A 22,628-nucleotide genomic window follows, 5' to 3' on the forward strand; every position below is an offset into this window, starting at 1 on the left:
GCAAGAACACGAACAGAGGTAAAAAAAAGGATCGAAACTGTACCACAGGGACACTGTTAGTACATGGTAACAACAAAAGAATCAAAATGGATAACACTTTGCCTAGAATAAGAACATTTATTTTGCCTAACTACATGTAAGTATGTAACACCATTGTCTACAGAAAACAGCTTTCAATTTAGATAACAGATAAACAGATAGCTAGCGGCAGTGATATACTCTTTAAATGGCCAAAAGGATACTAAGATAACACAAACTAAGAAGTGAAAATGGACAATTAGTTGCAGAAAGTCATTGATGGAATATTCAACACTTCACTAACAAAAACCAGATGTGAGATGCAAAGGATGTGATGCAACTGCTTATCCTACAAAACTGAATATTCAGTTCTAGAATTCCCTTAACACTTATGCTAGATTATAAAAAAACACTACCAATAACACAGATCAGATTCCCATGTTCATGTACTTGACCAGCACTCGTCTTATAAAATGAATGTAAAAAATCTCCCTAACAATGATGAACTCTCAAACCGTAACCGAGCAGACCAAACCATTGAACGCCTTCCGCACATGCTTTCGACATCAGAGCAAACCAGTTGAGCCCTCCTTTCTCCCTCCACATTGTCCCCAGTTCAAACTTCCGCCACTGAAATCCAAAAAACAAATAAAAATCAGGTGATTTGGGGGCGTTTGGTTCCTTTGCTTATTTTTAGCACGTGTTACATCGAATGTTTAGATACTAATTAGGAGTAGTAAACGTAGACTATTTACAAAACCCATTACATAGATGGAGGCTAAATGGCGAGACGAATCTATTAAGCCTAATTAATCAATCATTAGCAAATATTTACTGTAGCAACACATTGTCAAATCATGGACTAATTAGGCTTAATAGATTCGTCTCACCGTTTAGCCTCCACTTATGTAATGGATTTTGCAAATAGTCTACGTTTAGTACTCGTAATTAGTATCTAAACATTCGAGGTGACAGGTACTAAAAATAAGCAAATGTAACCAAACGGGGCCTTAGAAATCAGGGAGTGTAAACTGGAAATTAATCTCCATAACCCTAAAATGAAAACTCACCTTCGTGTTGAGCTGCTCCTACCACCACTTGTCGATTTGCGCTTCAAAATCCATAAAAAAAACTGTCCCCCAAATCAGTTATGTTGCTTGATTGATGGCGCACCACAACCACGGAGAGGAGCACTAACCCTTGTTGCGTCAATCCCCATCGATTGCAAGCTTTGCGCTTTGCTATCCACCAGAAATCCGTGTGGGTTCAAAATCAGTCGATTCACACGGCGCGCGGAAGGCAAAAAATTCCCAAAAAAAAACCCCACCAACTGAGGACTCACCTTCGAGTGCGGCCCTCTCTCCACCTCTGATTTGCGATTCCCCTCATAGGTCGTCGGGATCTGGAGAGAACGCGAAGAGAGAGACAGGGAATCCCCATCTTGAGAATGTGCAGATGGACAAACTTACGGCCGGCCGGATCATAGTCATTACCATTTTTATTTGGTTGATGAAGGAACAAGATTTGTTGGATGAGACACCGAACAAATCGAACCTGCGATTTTGGGCTAAATCAAACCACAGTTTTGGGCCAAGCCCGGTTCGCCCGTATCTGTTCCTCCCTGTGTGTCTCACTGCCGTGTGGGCCACCTCCCGTCATCCCCAACCTCCAGCCGCTGGTCTCCAGTCCAGAGCTGAGGGCGGCTGTTGCCTGCTCACGACCACCGGCTCTCCCGCCCAGCTGCGCCGCCCCCCGTCCCCCACCACCTCATAGATCGCCGCCGGTGACGGCGATGGCCCCAGCCGTGGCGGCCACTGCGTCAGCGGCGGTGAGCCAGGCCCTGCGGGACCGCCAGATCCTTGACGCAGTGGGAACCGGCGCCGCGGCGCTCTCGCTGGTGGGCTCCTCCTTCATCGTGCTCTGCTACCTCCTCTTCCGCGAGCTCCGCAAGTTCTCCTTCAAGCTCGTCTTCTACCTCGCCGTCTCGGTGAGTGGTCTCCTGCCCTCCTGGGATCTCGTTGGTCTACGGGGCTTTGGGTTTGAGGTTCTAGTCGTGCGATATGCCACGGTTGCTGTTTGGAATTAGGAGCTCATTGTGCGATCTGTACGCCGTATTTTGTTAATTTGCGTGCTAATTGTACGCATTTGGTGGTTCTTGTTCTAAGTTTAATACAAGGGTGCTTTACTTTTATGCATATGAGCTGAAGTAGTTCTTGAGAATCAGGTGCCAGGCAGTAGAGTAGGGATCGGATCTTCAGAAATGCGCACACAATTGCCGCCAATCTTCACCAGGAGATTTATTTCTGGGAGTTGGAGCCATATACTCCCTCAGCCTCTTCACCAATTATGCGATTGCACGTTGGTCGTAGCATAAAGCTGGGCATGTTTTGCACTTGTTTCCTTTCTTTTATATACCACATTCAAATTCCAGTAGTTAATGTTTAAGATCATGAGTATGAATGAAAAGTTGCAGCATTACACAGGGTTTGGTCCATCTCCAATTGGATAGAGCTACATGAGGGGATTCTTGTGAACTTGTCCTAGAGACTTTGTAGTGCATTCTTTAAGGCCTTGTTTGATTAATCCCGTTGGGAAGGATTGGAGGGGATTAATTCCCCAACAGACTTTTAGGGGAATAAATCCCGTCCGCCCCCCTTGGGAAGGGGATTAACCAAAAAAAAGGCCTGATATGGAAGTAGCTGTTGTCCATATAATTTATTTTGTTGAATCTTGAAACAAATGGGGATGATGAACACCTACTTATCAAGCCTACTTCATCAATCATCACTTCCATCACAACTAGAAGTTTGCTTTCTTGCAAAAAATGATACTAAATGTCTGGTTGCTTAGCTGAAACTAGGTCTGTTCGTTCCCCTGATTGTCTTAACTGTTGTATGTTTTCTGATAACTTTGTCCTGAATTGCAGGATATGTTTTGCAGCTTATTCACTATACTGGGGTATGTTGCTGTCTGCATTATATAAATAAGTTATATCTTCTGCACACATAATTACTTACATGGTTTCTTTCTCACTGTTAATTTACTTTGTTTAAAAAAAGTGTTAATTTACTTCTGCTAGCAACAGTTTGCCAGAACAAACATACGCAAATCAGCTCATTATTCAAATCGTAATTGTGTAACTTGACCTTGCAACTTTGCATTCTGCATACTAAGAAATATTAATGCCAAGATTCAAAAAATTAATTGTCTTATTTAAGACAAAAAAATCAGAGTATTCATTTTCCAATTCTATTTGTATCAACTGCTTAGATTCGTTATGTGCTTGTGGTAAAATATTTCAGTAACTATGTTTATTTTTTATGTTACAGGGACCCATCGAATGCATTTTACTGCTTTGCACATGACTACAGTGCTCATTTCTTCTGCGTGGCTTCTTTTCTATGGACAACCACCATAGCTTTCACTCTGCATCGCACAGTTGTCAAACACAAAACTGATGTTGAAGAATTTGGATCTATTTTCCACTTATATGTGTGGGGTATGCAAACTGTCGATCACCTTCCTGCCTTCCTTTGAAGTTATATGGTCCAAACTCCAAATTACGCAAATTGTTGGGTAACTTAGAAGACACTTTTCGAGAGACCTTGTGTCAGAAGATACTAACAATTTTGTACCGATATCATCTATATGAATCAATGTGCTTGACAGAAGCTAAAATGGTCCACGCCATATAGCTATGTTTGATGCATTGTGATGTATCTGTTAGCTAACACATAGGTTGTTATATACTTTAAAAAAAACTCAACCAAGGCAGGAGACTCCCCCGGACTTTGTTCTAAGAAGGTGCCATGCTTCGAACCCGGGTCAGGATGGGATCATGGGAGTTTCAATGACTCCTGGAGTTCAACTCTCTAACTGGTCCACCGCGAGAAATTTTTGCCAGTTTTTCTTTTGCTTTATTTACCTTTTCTGCCTTATAAGCCAAGCATGAACGTTGAAATTCATTTGTCTGTCAATTAATCTGCACCCATGTCTATAGCTTTTGACTTGATGTTATTGTAACAGCATGCTCAAATGGTCCTTCATTTTCATTATTTTTGCCTTTTTCTGCATATTTCACATATATGCTTCTTTAGTAACATAGTTTGGTTGCATATACCATCTTGGGACCAATATGTCTGTTTACTGAAGCTTTATCTGATGGTACTGCTTGTAGGCATATATCCTCCATTTTTAGCAGTAGATCATTATTTTACTGACTAACTATGGTAGTCTTGTGTCAGCTTTCAAAATCAGTTGAAAAGATTTCAATTTTTTCATTTATTTCTCCAGGAACTTCACTAGCTACCACTGTATTACGTTCGATAGGAAGTGACTATGGAAGGCCAGGTTCCTGGTGCTGGATCCAGCAAGGAAGCATGGCAAAGGCATGTGACCTTTAGTGCTCTTGATGAGTTTTTTCCGTAGATTATTGCACAACCATAAGTAGTATGTGTTACTTCTCTAAGGGGTATGCTAGTGAATGAAGTGTTGTTTTAAAGGTGAAGTTTGGCACATTTGGTTAAAGAGAATTTCTGTATAAACTCATCTCAGTTTGAAACCTTCATAGCTCACCCATGATATTCAACAATCCAAATAGTCTACTGGTGTACCTTTGCTACTGCTTTCTTTACCACTTGAATGCTGTCAACATCTGCTCAAGGTGTCAAACTAAAATGCACCTAATGGAAGTACTATTTATATGGAATTCCCAACATGTCTTACTTGGACTATGAAACATTATTGCCCTCAGCTGACAGTGAATTTAATCTGAAATTCTCACTTTGCAGGTTTTGCACTTGATAACTTTTTATCTTCCACTTTGGGGTGCCATTCTGTACAACGGGTTCACGTACTATGAAGTAAATCGCATGCTGAACAATGCAACACGGGTAAGCACACTCTCTCTCAACAGTTCTCCCTTGTATATTGGAGGCTATCAAGGCCTTCATTGTGACTCTTTCGCAAGTTTTGGTATTTTTCCCTGTATGCTCTGAAGTTTAAGAAGCACATGGATTTTCTTTTTTTGTAGATGGCTGCTGGTATAAGTGATCGATCAAATCAGTCTGACATGAGGGCAGACAGGAAGGTACAAAATCCTCTATGATAGTTGCTGTTGTTTCTGCTTCAGTGCTTCTGTTGGAGAATTTTTCTTCCCCTTCCTGTTATAAAAAACTCGACCACATGAGGAGACTCCTCCAGGGCTTTGCAGTGCTTGCTTCTAACCTGACGACTCCTGGAGTTTAATGCTCTAACAGGTTGTCATGGTCTGGACGGCTTGGACCCCCCACCACACACACACACACACACACAAACACACACACACACCGCACAGCCCCTGACACTGGCCCACCATGAGAACCTTGGCTTTTCCCCCCTTTCCTATTGCACCATGTCATCTACTTCCTAACATAGCTAATTTTCCCTTTCGTATTGCATTGCTTTATTGTCACTGATGCCATTTACTTCCAAAGATAGCTAACTTTCTCTTGTAAATTTTATACACGGATTGTAGAAAAACTGAGAACAAACAATACGAAAGTTCTTTTGATGATAATGTTATGGAGTGTATTCCACTTTTTATATATGTTCCCTTTCTGCTGTACTTTTTACAGAAACAGGCGGTTAAAATTTTATTTGAGCACATAAATGATTAATTGATCTGTTGTGTTCTGCAGGCATTTAATCGATGGGGTTATTACCCTCTAATTTTAATCGGTTCATGGGCTTTTGCAACTATCAATCGACTTTACGACTTTACCAATCCAGGACACAAGATATTTTGGCTCTCTTTTCTTGATGTTGGGTTTGCTGGACTTATGGTGAGTATCTTAACGCTTATGTATTTGATCCTAGATGTCACTAAATACGGTGCCAGAAACATAGGAAATTTGTGCATAGCTAAATCTACTCACATATTGTGGTCATAATTCATCATAAAGGGGCTTGAGTAAGATGCTTGCACGTGGCTTCACTTTTTCGTTTGCTCCCATAAGTAATTAGCTCTAAATTGGAGGGCTTGAGTAAGAGGCTTGCACGTCTTTTTCCTTTCCCTGTAGTTTATAGCAGCAGTTCTAGATCTTACCTCCTCGTGGCCTCCTGTCTTGGGATGCTGGCTGCTGCCTTTTTTGTATTTTTAGTTTTAGTTCTAGTGCCTTGTTTGTTTATTTCTTTCTGTTACCTGCTCCTTCCAAATATCTTTTTTGCAATCAAAGTTCAGGCTGCCTAAGGCCGATGTAGTTTCTCTTAATAAAAGGGAGGGTGGGAGTTCTAACCGCTTATGGAAATCCACACATGAAATAGATTTGTGACTTCTATCCTTCATTATCATAAGTAAAATTTGATTGAAACTCTAGCATATTCCTTTTTTGGTTCTCTTTTTTCCTGTGGATATTCTGATGCTTCCCATTTTATCTAGGGCCTTTTCAATTCCATTTCTTATGGGCTCAACTCTTCTGTGCGCCGAGCTATTTCAGAAAGAATCGACATGTAAGTTATACCTTGCAACTTAATTTTTGCTACCAAATGTTCCTCTAGTGCTTTGCATTATTTTACAGTAACCACTCTAGTTAGGCCACAACTTAGAAAATAGTTGGTAGATGGTAGGCATAAAGGACTTTGTTTTCTAAACTTTCCAGGTTCCTACCTGAGAGAATTAAAAGGAGCCTCCCTACATTGTCAAGATTGCGAAGTCAACAGGAAAATGAACTGACTTCTCTCATCGTTGAGGGAAACTGATACGACTATGCGAGCAATACTTAGGAGTTAGGAGTTTGAAGTGTACTAAGTTTGTCAATATATTTTGGGTGCTATACAACCTTGAAGGAAATAGTACATCGATGTAGGAGCAATTGTTTAGCATTGACAATCTGGTTCAGGTGCATTTGGAGTCAGTTCCACTGGGCTCATTGTTGAGATTGTTTTTAACACTGTTGGTGTGCTGAAGTTTCATTTGTTGCATAGTATATAGGAGGTTAGGAGATAGAAACATTCAGTAGATATTCTGATGTTCATCTGTAGCGTATAGGCAAAGCTTCTCAGATTGGCATTCTTTTATTCCCCCTTCACTGATGTATTTCTTGAGAACTCGTTTCTTCAGTATGCATGTGTAATCTCCTCTGGACAATTCAACGCCCTTGTTTAAAGATAGAGCTATTCAATTGCATTTTTTTTGCCCCGCAGCATTTGTTCTTGTTTATTAGTCTGGTATTATCGTCCTTTTCTTTTGGCGAGGGGCCGGGCGTCAGCCTGGTAATCTTTTCGACCGATGAAGTCTCAATTGCTTCTGAAAACTGACCTGACCGGGAATTAGACAGCCTTCGCAATTCATTCACACTCGTATAGGTCGAGGATACGTCCTGAAGTCACCCTCGAAGCATTGGTACGTCCTGAATTCCCAAAGCAAGAAATAACGTGGGCCAAAAACGGGTCGTCTTCACTGATTAATGTTTTTTCTTTTCTTTTTCCATTTAAAGGCACCTTGTGAAGTAAAATGCAAAAACAATTATCTTATATAACCTAATATATATTTTTATATTATCTTGTATTTTCATATAAGTTATCGTGTAGGAGTTTCAACCCGAAAGAATTTAAATTAATTTCTATGTGCTTATCAAAAATAATTCCAAATTGAACTACGTGTACCTCGAATAACTCAGAAAAATACAAAAACTATTTAGATCATATGTTGTATTATAGCCCATATTCTAGAGATACATGAAGAATCCAATCATTTGCTAGGCATAATTCAACCTTTTATCTCAAAATTACCATATAATAATTACAATAAATTTAAATTTGATCAAAAAGATTCTAAAAATAGATATGGAAACATATTTTGTGTCAATAAGCTTTACATAAAAAATTGAAGTAACTTTAATAAAGTGGGAATATACATTGTTCATAAATGGATACATCACTCACATAGTTTCATATAACTCAAATCAATCATTCAAGTTTGCATGCCTCAAAATATTTTTTAACACAAATGCACCCCAAATTTGGACATAACATTATATTTGTCTTAATATTAGAAAATATTTAGTTATATTAGTAGTTGCTATTCAAAGATAAAGTTTTTCTATTTTCTACTTTTGTGGAGAAAGCAAGCCTAGGAAAATGATCCAATAAATTTGCAATTAACATAAAACAATCACCATTAAATGAAAGAGAGCGATTTTAGGCAAATTTAGAAAAAAAAAACCATCAAATTTGGAGTTCTTACGAGGGAGTAATACCAAATACAATTTTAATTTCAGATTAAAAAGAGAAACACGAACTATAAATGTTTTCTTCATCTCCATCCAGCTTGTCATAAACTTTATATAAGCTCTTTCGCCTCAATTTGCAGAAACGAAGGCGTATCCAGTGGTACTTGTCATAAACTTTATATAAGCTCTTTCGCCTCAATTTGCAGAAACAAAGCGCGGTAGGTCTCCGGTTCGAAGCCCACCAGAAGCTCTCGTCGCGTCCTTTTATTCCACATTTAAGCTGTGCGTGCACGGCACGCCCAACGGCCCGAGTGAGCCAGTAACATGGGGCCCAGTTGCAGCACATGGGAGGCGCAGCCAGCTCGAGCACGCAGGCAAAAAAATGCGGGAGAGCCATTGAAAAAATGATGGAGAGCCAGGAGAGGAAAGAAATGGATGACGTGACGAAAAAACATAGATAAGACCCACTAAAATTATATTTGATTCTTTAAAAAACCTCATAAAAGTATCGTGATGGTCCAACATTATCAAAAATCTATGACACTTACTGTTGTCATGGAATCCTAAAAGCGTTCATCATAATATGACATTAGAATGGTTTATGACTTTCTGATCGGTCTTAGTGACGAATATCTAATTTCCATCACTAAATTGTACTAACCTCTACAAAACATCATAAATGTGGATAACCTTATGACATTTTGCTCGTTTGTCAGGAGGCATTCATCACGGAAGGTCATATTTCTTGTAGTGTTAGAGTATTTCAATCCGGTTCAGTTGGTTTGAGGTTTGGTTCAGCAGAGCATCAGATTTGAAAGTAGTTTTGTCATTTCGGGTGACTGCAGTTTCAGCACTGAGCAAATTCGGTAGATGATTAGTTTGGATGGTGAAACGGTGTCCGATCGAGGTGAAACTTTGTCAGTGGTTTGGGGAATCATGGGACTACAATCCTACCAAATATTGTGTATAGTGGGTTTGTAGTTTGTGAGATACGAACTGTGACAGAGCTGGAGTGCCCGATCTTTCGGTGAGAGGGATAACTTCAATTTGTGGAGGAGGTGACTCTTGCGATCCGACTACAAACGAATAGGTCGTGGTGCCTTAGCAATCGCTGAACCAACTCCAAATGGTTATTGACCTTGCTGATGGCAAGATCAACCTGAACACGAGGTTCTATTCCTGCAAGCAATCAAAGAACAAGCAAGAACAAGATGAAGGCAAAACTGAATATCAATCGCTCACGAATTGGGGTTCACAATGGCTGTCCACAGGTGGCTACTGAGCACAACTATAGCACAGGACGTTTGCACAATGGCTAAACTTAACAAAGAAAACCCGCCAAACCAAGGGGGCGTGAGCAGGACTAAATAGGAGAAAGGTGGGGAGGGAATTTCATCCAGCATGAATGGGTGGCTGAAATCCCCACCTAACCTTTTCTAAAATAGCTACGTATTACATGGAAACAATCTTTCCAAAAGATAGGTGGCGCAGCACCCTTTATTGGCTTCCATAGATGGTGTTAAGGTTGTCATTACTAGACAGAATCTTCTTCTTCATTCCTTAAAAGGATCACATAATTCAGGTCACGTGCCCGGGCTCGCGTTATTGGACCTTGAAACGTTTTTAGATTTAGGGTAGTGGGAAGTGATGACGGTGCTGGTTCCGTTGGAGTAGCAGGTCCTGTGTAGGGGTTGATGTCCTCATCAAACTGATCACCGAAAAGGACATAATATGTGTACTCTCTATTTGACAGTTGTTATACCTCTTGTTAGTGGTTGGGTTGTTATTGCAAATGCTAAGTTGCATTATGGTGAATGTGTTGTTGCTGGCGTAATCCTCTAGAGAAGACTCCTTGTAACCATTTGTTGATTATAGTGGTAGCTTGGAGTGGACCGATTGGTCCAGTGGGTTTTTACTCCTCACCTTGAGTAGGTTTTCCCACGTAAATTGGTATGTCTTTGTGCATGTGATTGCTATTATTCCGCTGTATATCTGTTGGTAGATGTTCTTCTCATTTTTTATTACATGATGAGGGATTAATTGGTACATTGCGGCTGCCATTTTTCTTAACAAGAGGAAGCATAGAAAAAAATTATTTCCTTTCAAAACGGTTTGAATGTAATATTGCCAAAATTTTTAACTGTGGTGCTATATTTACAAATTTAAGAAGAAAAATAAAAAAACTCCCTTTAGACCACGAACTCTAGCCCTAGCTGCTGTTGGGCATGCTCCCCAGGCCCACGAGTAGGCCTTGGACGGCCCACTAAGGGACGTACTCGGACGAGATCAGAACAAGGATAGGCGTATCCTTCTCGGACTAGTCTTGTATGTTTATGGAAAACTACTCGGGCCAATACCGAGTAGAACTCTATAATAGTACCCGACTAGGACTCAGATTTGTAACCCTGCCCTCCCGGGTATATAAGGCCGGGCAGGGACCCCCCCCCCTCAAACACAATCCTCAGGACCGGAACATACATCAATACAAACCAACACACAGGACGTAGGGTATTACGCGATCTAGCGGCCCGAACCTGTCTAAATCGTGTTCTTTGCGTAACCATTGATTCCTTTATTGTTGACGACCCTTACCGCATAAAAGACCACCCAGGGTACCCCTAGGCGGGTTGCCGGTCTAAAACACCGATAGCTGGCGCGCCAGGTAGGGGGACTCGTCGAATTTCTCAGCGCGAACTCAATGGCGAAAGTCATCATCAGGCCCGTCTTCTTCATCGAAGCCGGCGCCACCTTCGTTTTTGGATCCTGGCTTTGTGTCGCCGAAGGCTCGGGGTCGTTCCGGTGCCAGATCGTCGACATTCACAAGAAGAAACCAGAAGATTTGACCAGAAAAAATCAAGATTTCAAAGTCAACGAGTTCGAGTTCGACTACGCGTCGGATTCAACTTCACCTCGGACTACTCCAACGTCTCGCTCAGGGGTCCGGCTCTCCCGACCCCTGGACTCGGGGTCAGGCGAGACGGAGCTACCCTTCCCAAGGGTTGGGCTCCGCCGACCCTAGGACTCAGGGTCGGGCGAGGCGGAGCCTCACTCGGGGTCGGGCGAGGCGGAGCTACCCTTCCAAAGGGTCGGGCTCCGCCGACCCCAAGACTCGGGGTCGGGCGAGGCAGAGTCTCGCTCAGGGGTCAGGCTCTCCTGACCCCAGGACTCGGGGTCCGGCGAGGCGGAGTCTCGCTCAGGGGTCAGGCTCTCCCGACCACAGGACTCGAGGTCGGGTGAGGCGGAACTACTCCTCCGAAGGGTCCGGCGCTCCCGACCCCAGGACTCGGGGTCGGGCAAGGCGGAATTTCACTCAGGGTCGGGCGAGGCGGAGCTACTCCTCCAAAGGGTCGGGCTCAACCGACCCCTGGACTCAGGGTCGGACTCGCTTCGGATTCGGCGGCCCCAGTCAGCATCCAAATCAGTTTCGACTTCACAACGGTTCCCGCACGGACTCCGCAACGCGACAGAAGTCTACCAAGGTTTTCTTGCTCGAACCCGAGTTGAACTCGGGCATGACGAGGATGTTGACTTCGACTCATCCTACTCACCAGAGATACCATTATCTGATCCAGCCCAAGGGTTGGTAATAACTTCGACACCACAAGGCAGATTCGTCCACTGGCCGGGATTGTGACCATCTTTTCTTGACCGTGACTACGACTCGCGACTCGTCGCCCATATAGACAACCTGCGGTATCAAGAAGGCGTTCCACTTATGTCCAACCACGAAGAAAGCTATATAGAGATTGCTACATCAAGTTCCGGAAGCTACTACCCGGACAGGGAGATACTTGTTATTACTCAGAATAACAACCCGGGTACTAGCCAGAATAGAACCCCCAGGCGACTAGCACAAGTCGACAACATCTCCGAAGATGAGTCTACAGCCGACAATGAAACTCCCGAATAGCGCAACCAACGAAGGGCGCGCAATGCCACTCGAGCTGAGCGTCGACAGTCGATGGCTACAAATATTCCTATTACAAATCTTGAACGGGCTTTCAACGCGGTCCAGGCTCAGGAGCACAATACTCCACTCGCGGCTATCGCTTCAATCAACCTTTTGACAACACTGATGCCTCAAGATAAGGATAACGCAGCCACAGCTCAACTCGTGCAGCGTGGCAACGGACTAATCGCACAACTCGCGGAGCAAGCTTACAAGCTGCTTGACAAAGAATCACCAATCCCGTCTGTTCCTCGCATTACATCGCATCAAGACGGAAGCAGGGGGGCTGCAGATAAAAATGTCGATCCGCGAAATGATGATGCAGTCAACCAACCCCGGCAACACAGCCAAGGTCCAAGCAAGCATAAAGCTCCTACTCAACAGAAGGATGTTGGTGAAGTCAGCTGCACCAACTCGGTTAAAAGTATTCGCCCTACCCGGAAGATCCGCGAGATGTCCAACTTCAGCGATCTACGAGAAATCCTCAACAGTCGGCGCGAACGAGAAGTCGACAGCTACAACCACTTTCCTGCTTTCACAAACCGGGTAATGAAAACAAAATTACCCGAAAAGTTCAAACCAACCGGCATTACCAAGTACGACGGCAAGCAAGACCCAGTTCAATGGCTACGCTGTTACTCGCTAGCCGTCCAAGCAGCCGGGGGTAACAACGACACCAAAGTCACTCATTTCCCTATATGCATGGAACCCGCACCACTGACCTGGCTCGAGTCACTCAAACCCAAGTCCAATGACTCTTGGGCAGACTTGACAAAGGCTTTTACCAACAACTTCGTCGGCTCCATGGCTAGACCAGGCAACAAGATCGACTTAAGACAAATTAAGCAGAAAGAGGGCGAGACCCTACGCGACTATCTGCGACGGTTCTTCAAAAAGAAGGCCACTATAGTGGACATCTCTGAAGCAGACATCATCGAGTGCTTCCAAAACGGACTCTATGATCGACGAACATACCAAGACTTCAGTCGCCAACGACCAGCCGATGTCAAAGAACTCAAACTCATGGTGCAACAGTTGGCCGATGAAGAAGACAAAGAACGAGAACGGTTCGGTTCCCACCGTAACCGCGGACGCGACAACATCAACAACAATGACACAGATAAAACTCGGCATAACGATGCTCAGAACTCCTATCCAGATAACCACAATCGCAAAAGGAAGCCCGACAACACCGTTGCTGCCATGACCAGCTCCGGAAAAAAGGGACATCGCAGAAATGATGATGGACCAACCTTCACGGAGCTACACAAAAAGCAGTGCCCATGGCACCGAGTAGCAAGCACTCCGCACTGGACTGTTACAGCATGCGCCGAGTCATGCGAGACTTACCCGCACCACCAACTCCTGAAGAGTACGCCAAAAACAGAGATAAGGGTAAAAACAAAGCCCGCAATGACGAAGATGAGGACGACGATTTCCAACCAGCTTCAAAAACCATCAACGTCATTTTTGGCGGCATTCCCGGCACTGCATCCAAGTGAGCTAACAAACTCGTACTCAGGGAGATCATGACCATCGAGCCGACGGACCCCACACCGCTAAAGTGGTCGGAAGTTCCAATTTCTTTCAGCAGAAAAGATCAATGGACAAAATTTTCAGAACCCGGTCGTCTTCCACTAGTCTTGGATCCAGTTGTGGCAGGTTCAAAGTTAACCAAAGTATTCATCGACGGCGGGAGCGGCCTCAACGTTATCTTCAACAAAACATTAAGAAAAATGTGTCTCGACATCACTGAAATGCTTACCCCAACGGATTCACCTTTCTACGGCATTGTGCCCGGAAACGCGGCTATACCACTGGGACAAGTTGTCCTTCCAGTCACCTTTGGAACTAAGGAACATTACCGCACCGAGTACATCAGATTCGAGGTCGCCGACTTCGAGACATCTTATCATGCCATACTCGGACGGCCAGCACTAGCCAAGTTTATGGCCATACCACATTATGTCTACCTGGTACTCAAAATGCCAGGTCCCAAAGGAGAACTCACACTACAAGGAGATCTCCGGAGATCCTACGAGTGCGACACCGAAGCCGTGGAAATTGCTGCGACTACTCAATCTCCTAGTCCCATGCAGCAAGTCTTCACAGCTTCAAAGAAACTCCATCCCACCGAACTAGAGATCCCGGAAAACAAGTCGGGCTCCACAAAGGTGAAACCCGCCAGTGAGCAAGACATCAAATCGATCGACCTCCAGACCGGTGATCCTTCCAAGACAGCCCTGTTGGGATACGAGGTAGGCTACACTAGCGCAATTCAAAATTCTACCGCGTATAACCAGGAAGAACTACCGTATAAGGATCACGGGATTACCACTCGACGCACTACTGGTGCGGAAGATGTAGATATGCGTCGATGTAGTGAAGACGATCACGTAGTCGTACGTAGTCGATCATGTCACATCCAGCAGCTCCTCAGCAGCTTGTCCACGTGCAGCAAGATCGCCTTCAGTGCCGCGGCTCGTCGTCGGCTCGTCGTGGCTCGTCGGCGGCTCGTCGGCAGCTCGTCCAAGTGCTGCAGGCGCAACACCTCCAAGGTATCCACACGTGCAGGGAGGAAGCGTCGCAAGCCGGACTGCTAGATCCGCAAGTTGCAACAGGCGAGGACGTGGGAGGCGCGGCAGGTGTGTTTCGCCAAAAGGTGTAAACCCTAGGGCGCCCCCACCCCTCTATTTATAGAGGTTCCTGACGGGCCTCTGGGTCCGAGGCCCATTAGTACTTCTAAACCTAATCCAACTCGGATCAGATCCGAATTGGGCTTCCAGCCCCTTAAGTGTGTGACCCTATGGGTTCGGATACGTATAGACATGGCCCGAGTACTCCTACTCGGCCCAATAGTCGGTAGCGGCCTCTAGCAAGACGTGCCAACTCCTATGCGCACACGAAGATCATATCAGACGAACCATCACAACATAATATACATGCTATTCCCTTCGCCTCACGATATTTGGTCTAGCTTCAAGCCGACCGCTCTTTCTCGATCCTGTGATTCGGAATCCCTTTGTAGGTTAACTCTTAACCGTACGTAGCATGGCCATGCATTTTCGAATCCGATCACTCGAGGGGCCCAGAGATATCACTCTCAATCAGAGAGGGGCAAATCCCATCTTGATTGACCATGTCTCATAGCATGCTTCTTGACAAACCCGAAAGCTACCTTTATAACCTGTTACGGCGTAGCGTTTGATAGCCCCTAAGTAGGTTGATCCACATCTAGAATACATGCCAATCTCAGGTCTAAGGACAAAGCGTATATGTTGTTTAAAGAGAGAACTACTTCTCGTGTTGGGTAAGTCCTAGCACATGTCTCCACATGTGTCCACATTATTAGTTCAACATCTCCATGTCCATGACTTGTGAAACATAGTCATCAACTAATACATGTGCTAGTCTAATATTCATGTGTGTCCTCACATGAACTCCGACTAGGGACAACTTTAGAATAACCATACAAGTAAAGAGTTTCACATACAATTCACATAATTGCAAATCAATTCAAGTAGCCTTTAATGGATATTCAATGAACACAATATACAAATCATGGATACAAATGGAATATCATCATCTCTATGATTGCCTCTAGGGCATACCTCCAACAGTCTCCCACTTGCACTAGAGTCAATCTAGAAGGTACCTAATACCCATAGGTCTTACATGCGCATCATGCTTAGCCTGCGGGAGTGGTTTTGTCAATGGATCAGAAATGTTCAGATCCGTATGTATTTTGCATATCTTGATCTCACCCCGGTTAACGAAGTCTCGAATGAGATGAAATCGCCGCATTACGTGTTTGTTCTTCTGGTGGTTCCTTGGCTCCTTTGCTTGCGCAATTGCCCCATTATTATCATAGTAGAGATTCAATGGGCTGGACGCATTCGGGAACACACCAAGCTCAATGAGGAAATTCCTTATCCAAACACCTTCCTTCGCGGCTTCCGAAGTCGCGATGTACTCGGCTTCTGTCGTAGAATCGGCCACCGTCTCCTGCTTGGAACTCTTCCAACTAACAGCACCACCATTCAGTGTGAACACAAATCCTGATTGTCATATGGTGTCTTAACTACGGATTTAGATGGTACCCTATTAAGTGTGAAAGCTGCTGTTTCTAGAGCGTATCCCCAAAATGACAACGGTAGGTCCGACTGGCTCATCATTGATCGAACCATGTCTAACAAAGTTCGATTACGTCGCTCGGACACACCGTTTCTCTGAGGTGTTCCAGGCGGCGTAAGTTGTGGAACAATTCCGCAACTCTTTAGATGATTGCTAAACTCGTGGCTCAAATACTCGCCTCCACGATCAGATCGTAAGGCCTTAATTTTCTTGCCACGATGATTTTCAACTTCATTCTGAAATTCCTTGAACTTTTCAAAGGTTTCAGACTTGTGCCTCATCAAATAGACATAGCCATATCTACTAAAATCATCAGTGAAAGTTATGAAGTATTGGAATCCTCCTCTAGCCGTCGTGCTCATTAGTCCGCATACATCACTATGTACGAGTTCCAACAAGTCTACTGCTCTCTCAGGAAATCCTGTGAAAGGCGTCTTGGTCATCTTGCCTAGCAAGCAAGCCTCACATGTCTCGTATGATTCAAAATCAAACGAAGTTAGAAGTCCATCAGAATGGAGCTTCTTCATGCGCTTTTCACTTATATGACCCAAACGACAATGCCACAAGTAGGTAGGACTCAAATCATTAGGCCGAGACCTTTTAGCACTTACATTACAGACAGGTGAACCATCAAGATTTAAAACAAATAATCCATTCACAATGGGTGCAAAAGCCATAAACATATTATTCTTAGAGATCACACAACCATTGTTTTCACTCGCAAATGAATAACCATCCTTCATCAAGCATGAAGGAGACAAAATGTTTCGACTTAAACTAGGAACAAATAATAATTATTCAACTCCATAATAAATCCTGACGGGAGGTGGAGTTGCATCGTCCCGACGGTCAATGCAGTAACTCTTGCATTATTGCCCACGCGGAAATCAACTTCTCCTCTTTCCATGCTTCTACTTCTTATCATTCCCTGCATCGAATTGCAAATATGAGCAACCGATCCGGTATCAAATACCCAAGAATTAATAATTGTATCAGCGAGAAATATGTTGTCTATAACATTAACAACAAGCGTACCTGAGGTGGAAGTACTCTTACTTCCGCCATTCTTCAAGGAAGTTAGGTACTGCTTGCAGTTTCTCTTCCAGTGACCAAGTTCATGATAGTAAAAGCACTCTTTATCTGGAGCAGGTCCAGGTCCAGCTTTAACCTTGGGCGCTGGGTTTGGCTTGGACGTTCCAGCCTTGCCCTTCTTCTTCCAAGAATTGCCCTTCTTCTTAAAGCTAGGTTTGTTCTGTATAGCCATCACATGGCTGGTACTAGCGCTTTTCTTGATGTCAGCCTCTGCTGTTTTAAGCATGCCACACAGCTCATTCAGACCCTTCTCCGTCCCATGCATATGGTAGTTCGAGATGAAGTTCCCATAGCTAGGCAGAAGAGACGAAAGAATGAAATCAGGGCCAACTCTTGGCCCAGTGGGAAGCCTAGCTTCTCCAACCGTTGAGTGTAACCAACCATCTTGATTACGTGTGGTCCTACTGCTGCGCCTTCTGCTAGCTTGCTCTCAACAAAGGCCTTAGACAAATTGAACCTTTCAGTCCTGGCCTGTGTTTGGAACATGTCTCTAAGCGCCACGATCATATCGTGCGCCTCATGGTTTGTTTCGAACTGCATCTGCAGCTCGGGTTCCATGCAAGCAAGCATAAGGCAGCTTACTTCAAGGTTAGCATCACATGCTTTCTTGTAAGCATTCTTAGCAGCAGCGGGTGCATCATCAGCAGGTTCTTCTGGTAGTGGGTTGTCTAGAACATCTTCCTTTTTCTCAGCCCTGAGAACAATTCTCAGGTTACGGATCCAATCCGAGTAATTTGTTCCATTCAACTTGTCCTTCTCAAGGACCAACGCAAAGCAAACGGTGTAGTGCTGCTAGGTGCCATTTAATCTACAACAAAGTAATGCAAAATACACTAAGACAAACGTATCCATGATAGAGTAAATCACATTAAACTATTTTAACAAAATCTACTCCCACTAAAATCAATATCCCTCTATTGAAACTTAGTGATTCAGGATCCACAACTAACAAGTCCACTAGTGAGCTTTAGCATCACCGCTAGCAAAAAAGGTAGATCGGTAAGCAACTTTTGCTAATCATATCACATATGACTCATGTTGTTGGGTGACATCTCTATGTCTCGGCGCCCAACCTTTATGCCCCAAGGTCCTTAACCGTTAAGATAACCTTGTTAAGCAAACCAACCCTTATGCGTGTAAGTGTCCGACACAAACCCGTCTAGTCAAGGAAAACTAGTGGCACCCTAATTTCATAGACCCACCACTAATTGTACAAGACATGGGACGGTGCAAGTTTTAGTTGGGAGGGCATACTAACTTAAACTTTGTGAGGGATCGTTCTACTTCTAACATCACAGCATGCAGAAAGTAAAACATAAACATAATAGCATTCACACAGTTGTGACACAGTATGACCCGTTTTTCTTATGATGATCTCCATCTCCATAGAAGCTGTTCACCATGGTGATCTCCATCTCCATGTTCCATGTGCACCATCCTTCTGGTGATGAGTCCTCCAAGAACTTAGAACATGCTATTACACCTAATAGCTAGTAAAGAAGCTAGTAATGAAGATTACATAGTTGCTTGGATCATCACAGATTGGTACGCAGACCATTAAACACAATAAAGTGACAACACATATAGCTCCTGCCGTGTTGCCGTACGTGCGATACGCAGGTCACGAATGAGTTACACACATGCATCACATACACAAGGGGGCCATACTGATCACAAGATACATACATACATCCTGCAAAACAGAGTTAGGCGCCCTAACGTTCCAAACTTTGGATGCCCGAAACTCCATCTTCCAAGCCGAATTTGGAAAATCTAATCTCGCCGAAAATGGCGAAGCGGTTGAATTTCATGCGTAACTTTTTCTGTAGATCAATTTTCATATAAAGTTCGCCCCGATCCGAGATCGTACCAAAAAGTTACGGCTGATTTACCGAAGCATACGCATACGGCAAAAATCCCGACCCCGGCAGTAGATCTCATCTACCATTGCACATCTAATGCGCCTGGCGTATGACCCTGGATTTCGATTCGACCAATCATATTGATCTTCGCTCACTGCAACTGGATTTACGTGTATCACTTAACTCCGATGGCGGAAACCGACCGGTAGGATTATGTCGTTACACTACCATTGCAGCAAGGGCATAAAAACAGGACATAGATCAAACGGAAAACTCGCATATCTCCATATGCACACATCCCGAATCAAAAACTAAGCAGCTACGGCTCTGATACCACTGTTGGGATACGAGGTAGGCTACACTAGCGCAATTCAAAATTCTACCGCGTATAACCAGGAAGAACTGCCGTATAAGGATCACGGGATTACCACTCGACGCACTACTGGTGCGGAAGATGTAGATATGCGTCGATGCAGTGAAGACGATCACGTAGTCGTACGTAATCGATCACATCACGTCCAGCAGCTCCTCAGCAGCTTGTCCACGTGCAGCAAGATCGCCTCCGGTGCCGCGGCTCGTCGTCGGCTCGTCGTGGCTCGTCGGCGGCTCGTCCAAGTGCTGCAGGCACAACACCTCCAAGGTATCCACACGTGCAGGGAGGAAGCGTCGCAAGCCGGACTGCTAGATCCGCGAGTTCCAACAGGCGAGGGCGTGGGAGGCGTGGCAGGTGTGTTTCGCCAAAAGGTGTAAACCCTAGGGTGCCCCCACCCCTCTATTTATAGAGGTTCCTGACGGGCCTCTGGGTCCGAGGCCCATTAGTACTTCTAAACCTAATCCAACTCGGATCAGATCCGAATTGGGCTTCCAGCCCCTTAAGTGTGTGACCCTATGGGTTCGGATACGTATAGACATGGCCCGAGTACTCCTACTCGGCCCAATAGTCGGTAGCGGCCTCTAGCAAGACGTGCCAACTCCTATACGCACACGAAGATCATATCAGACGAACCATCACAACATAATATACATGCTATTCCCAATGTCCTTCGGACTCAAGAACGCAGGAGCACCTTACTAAAGGGCTATACAGATGTGCTTCGAAAAACAGCTTCATCGCAATGTCGAAGCTTATGTTGACGATGACGTCGTCAAAACAAGAAACCGGGAGGAACTCATTGCTGACTTGGAGGAAACTTTCTCCAGTCTCCGTGCTTTCTGTTGGAAACTCAATCCAATTAAGTGCGTCTTTGGAGTACCTTCCGGCAAATTACTCGGGTTCATCATTAGCCATCGCGGCATTGAGGCCAACCCGGAGAAGATATCTGCCATCACAAACATGCAGGCTGCATAGCCGCTCTCAACCGGTTCATCTCGAGACTTGGAGAACGGGGACTATCCTTCTTCAAGCTTCTCAAACGCTAGGACAAGTTCAAATGGACGGAAGAGGCAGATAAGGCTTTCACACAACTCAAAAACTTTCTGTCAAAGCCTCCTGTACTCACTGCTCCCTCGCCGAACGAAGACTTGCTCCTATACATCTCCGCTACTACTCATGTCGTCAACACGGCAATAGTAGTCGAACGGTCTGAACCGGGCCACGCTTACAAGGTCCAACGACCTGTCTACTTCGTCAGTGAAGTACTCTCGGACTCCAAAACTCGGTATTCACCGATACAAAAGCTATTATATGCTATTCTGCTCACCTCCCGGAAGCTGCGCCATTATTTCCAAGAGCACAACATCATAGTCATCTCCGACTTCCCGCTCGGCGAAATTCTCCATAACAGAGATGCCACGGGTAGAATCTCCAAATGGGCAGTTGAACTCGGTGCTCTCACTTTGAATTTCAAACCAAGGACGGCCATCAAGTCTTAGGCTTTGGTCGATTTCATAGCTGAGTGGACCGAAAATCAAGTTCCAACTCCAGTCAAACGACCAGAACATTGGGTAATGTACTTCGACGGATCCCTCAAACTTGAAGGGGTCGGCGCAGGCGTCTTACTCATCTCCCCCAAGGGAGACCAACTCAAGTATGTGCTGCAGATATTCTGGGAAGCATCTAATAATGAAGCCGAGTACGTAGCTCTGCTACACGGCCTTCGCCTCGCAATCTCCCTCGGCATCAAGCGACTACTGGTATACAGCGACTCCCTAGTCATCATAAACTAGGTCAATGACGAGTGGGACCGAAACAAGGACAACATGGACGCTTATTGCAAAGAAGTCCGTAAACTGGAAAACAAATTCTCCGGCTTGGAGTTCCATCACATCGTCCGCGACAACAATGTTGCCGCCTACGTCTTATCCAAAATGGGCTCAACTCGTGCAGAAGTTCTAGCAGGAATTTTCGTACACGAACTACGCAAGCCATCCATACCTGAACAGGTCACACCGCCAGTAGTCCCGACTACTGATGCCTCCCGAGAGATCATGATGATAGAAGTCGACTGGAGGACACTCTTCATCGACTACATCAAAGATCACCAGCTACCATCCGACAAGAATAAAGCTGAGCAAATCTCCCGACGAGTAAAGAATTACGTTCTAGTCGGAGACAAGCTCTACAGGAAAGGTGCATCATCTGGAGTACTCATGAAGTGCGTCACCAGAGAAGATGGCCAAGAAATCCTAGAAGAGATTCACAGAGGAATTTGCGGCAATCACGCCTCTTCGAGGACACTAGTTGGCAAGGCTTTCAGAGAAGGGTTCTACTGGCCAATGGCTCTGGCCGACGCCAAGCAACTAGTCCAGAAATGCAAAGGTTGTCAATTCTTCACAAAACAGCAACATGTGCCGGCTTACAAGCTAGTCACAATACCTCCAACATGGCCATTTGCCTGCTGGGGGCTCGACATGATTGGTCCGTTACCAACTGCGCCAGGAGGATTCAATAGAGTACTCATGGCAATTGACAAGTTCACCAAATGGATCGAGGTCAAACCGGTCACTTGCCCCAAAGCAGACCGAGTCCTCGACTTCTTGGATGAAATCGTACACCGCTATGGTTTTCCCAACAGGATTATCACAGATCTTGGGTCAAACTTCAATAATCACGACTTTTGGGAATATTGCGAGAACAGCGGCATCGACGTCCGCTATGTCTTGGTTGCTCATCCGCGAGGCAACGATCAAGTCGAGCGTGCTAATAGCATGATACTCGATGCTCTGAAGAAACGACTACATGACGTCGGTAACACCAAAGGTGGCCGATGGCTCAAAGAGTTACCCAATGCCTTGTGGGGCCTACGTACCCAACCATGCAAGACTACGGGACTCTCACCCTATTTTCTGGTATATGGCTCAGAGGCCATACTACCCGCCGACATCATGTGACAATCACCATCCGTTGAACATTACGACAAAGAG

At 44.7% G+C, this 22,628-nt stretch overlaps 1 protein-coding gene across 1 annotated transcript; it reads left to right on the top strand.

Moving 5' to 3' along the window:
• The first annotated feature begins 1,670 nt into the window (after positions 1-1,670).
• On the top strand, positions 1,671-7,183 carry LOC117858463 (G-protein coupled receptor 1). The gene is made up of 9 exons (XM_034741533.2): positions 1,671-2,005; positions 2,945-2,976; positions 3,348-3,517; positions 4,312-4,406; positions 4,809-4,910; positions 5,051-5,107; positions 5,697-5,840; positions 6,437-6,507; positions 6,657-7,183. The coding sequence occupies exons 1-9, from the start codon at positions 1,811-1,813 to the stop codon at positions 6,754-6,756; spliced, it is 966 nt and encodes a 321-aa protein (XP_034597424.1). The 5' UTR covers positions 1,671-1,810; the 3' UTR covers positions 6,757-7,183.
• The last annotated feature ends 15,445 nt before the right edge of the window (positions 7,184-22,628 follow it).

Source organism: Setaria viridis, chromosome 5 (genome assembly GCF_005286985.2).
Source record: "Setaria viridis chromosome 5, Setaria_viridis_v4.0, whole genome shotgun sequence".
Taxonomy (NCBI): Eukaryota; Viridiplantae; Streptophyta; class Magnoliopsida; order Poales; family Poaceae; genus Setaria; species Setaria viridis.

Coding starts and splice junctions, on each gene's coding strand:
- LOC117858463 (XM_034741533.2), top strand. CDS start 1,811: ATGGCCCCAGCCGTGGCGGCCACTGCGTCAGCGGCGGTGAGCCAGGCC. Junction 2,977..3,347: donor AGCTTATTCACTATACTGGG/GTATGTTGCTGT, acceptor TTTATGTTACAG/GGACCCATCGAATGCATTTT. Junction 4,407..4,808: donor AGCAAGGAAGCATGGCAAAG/GCATGTGACCTT, acceptor CTCACTTTGCAG/GTTTTGCACTTGATAACTTT.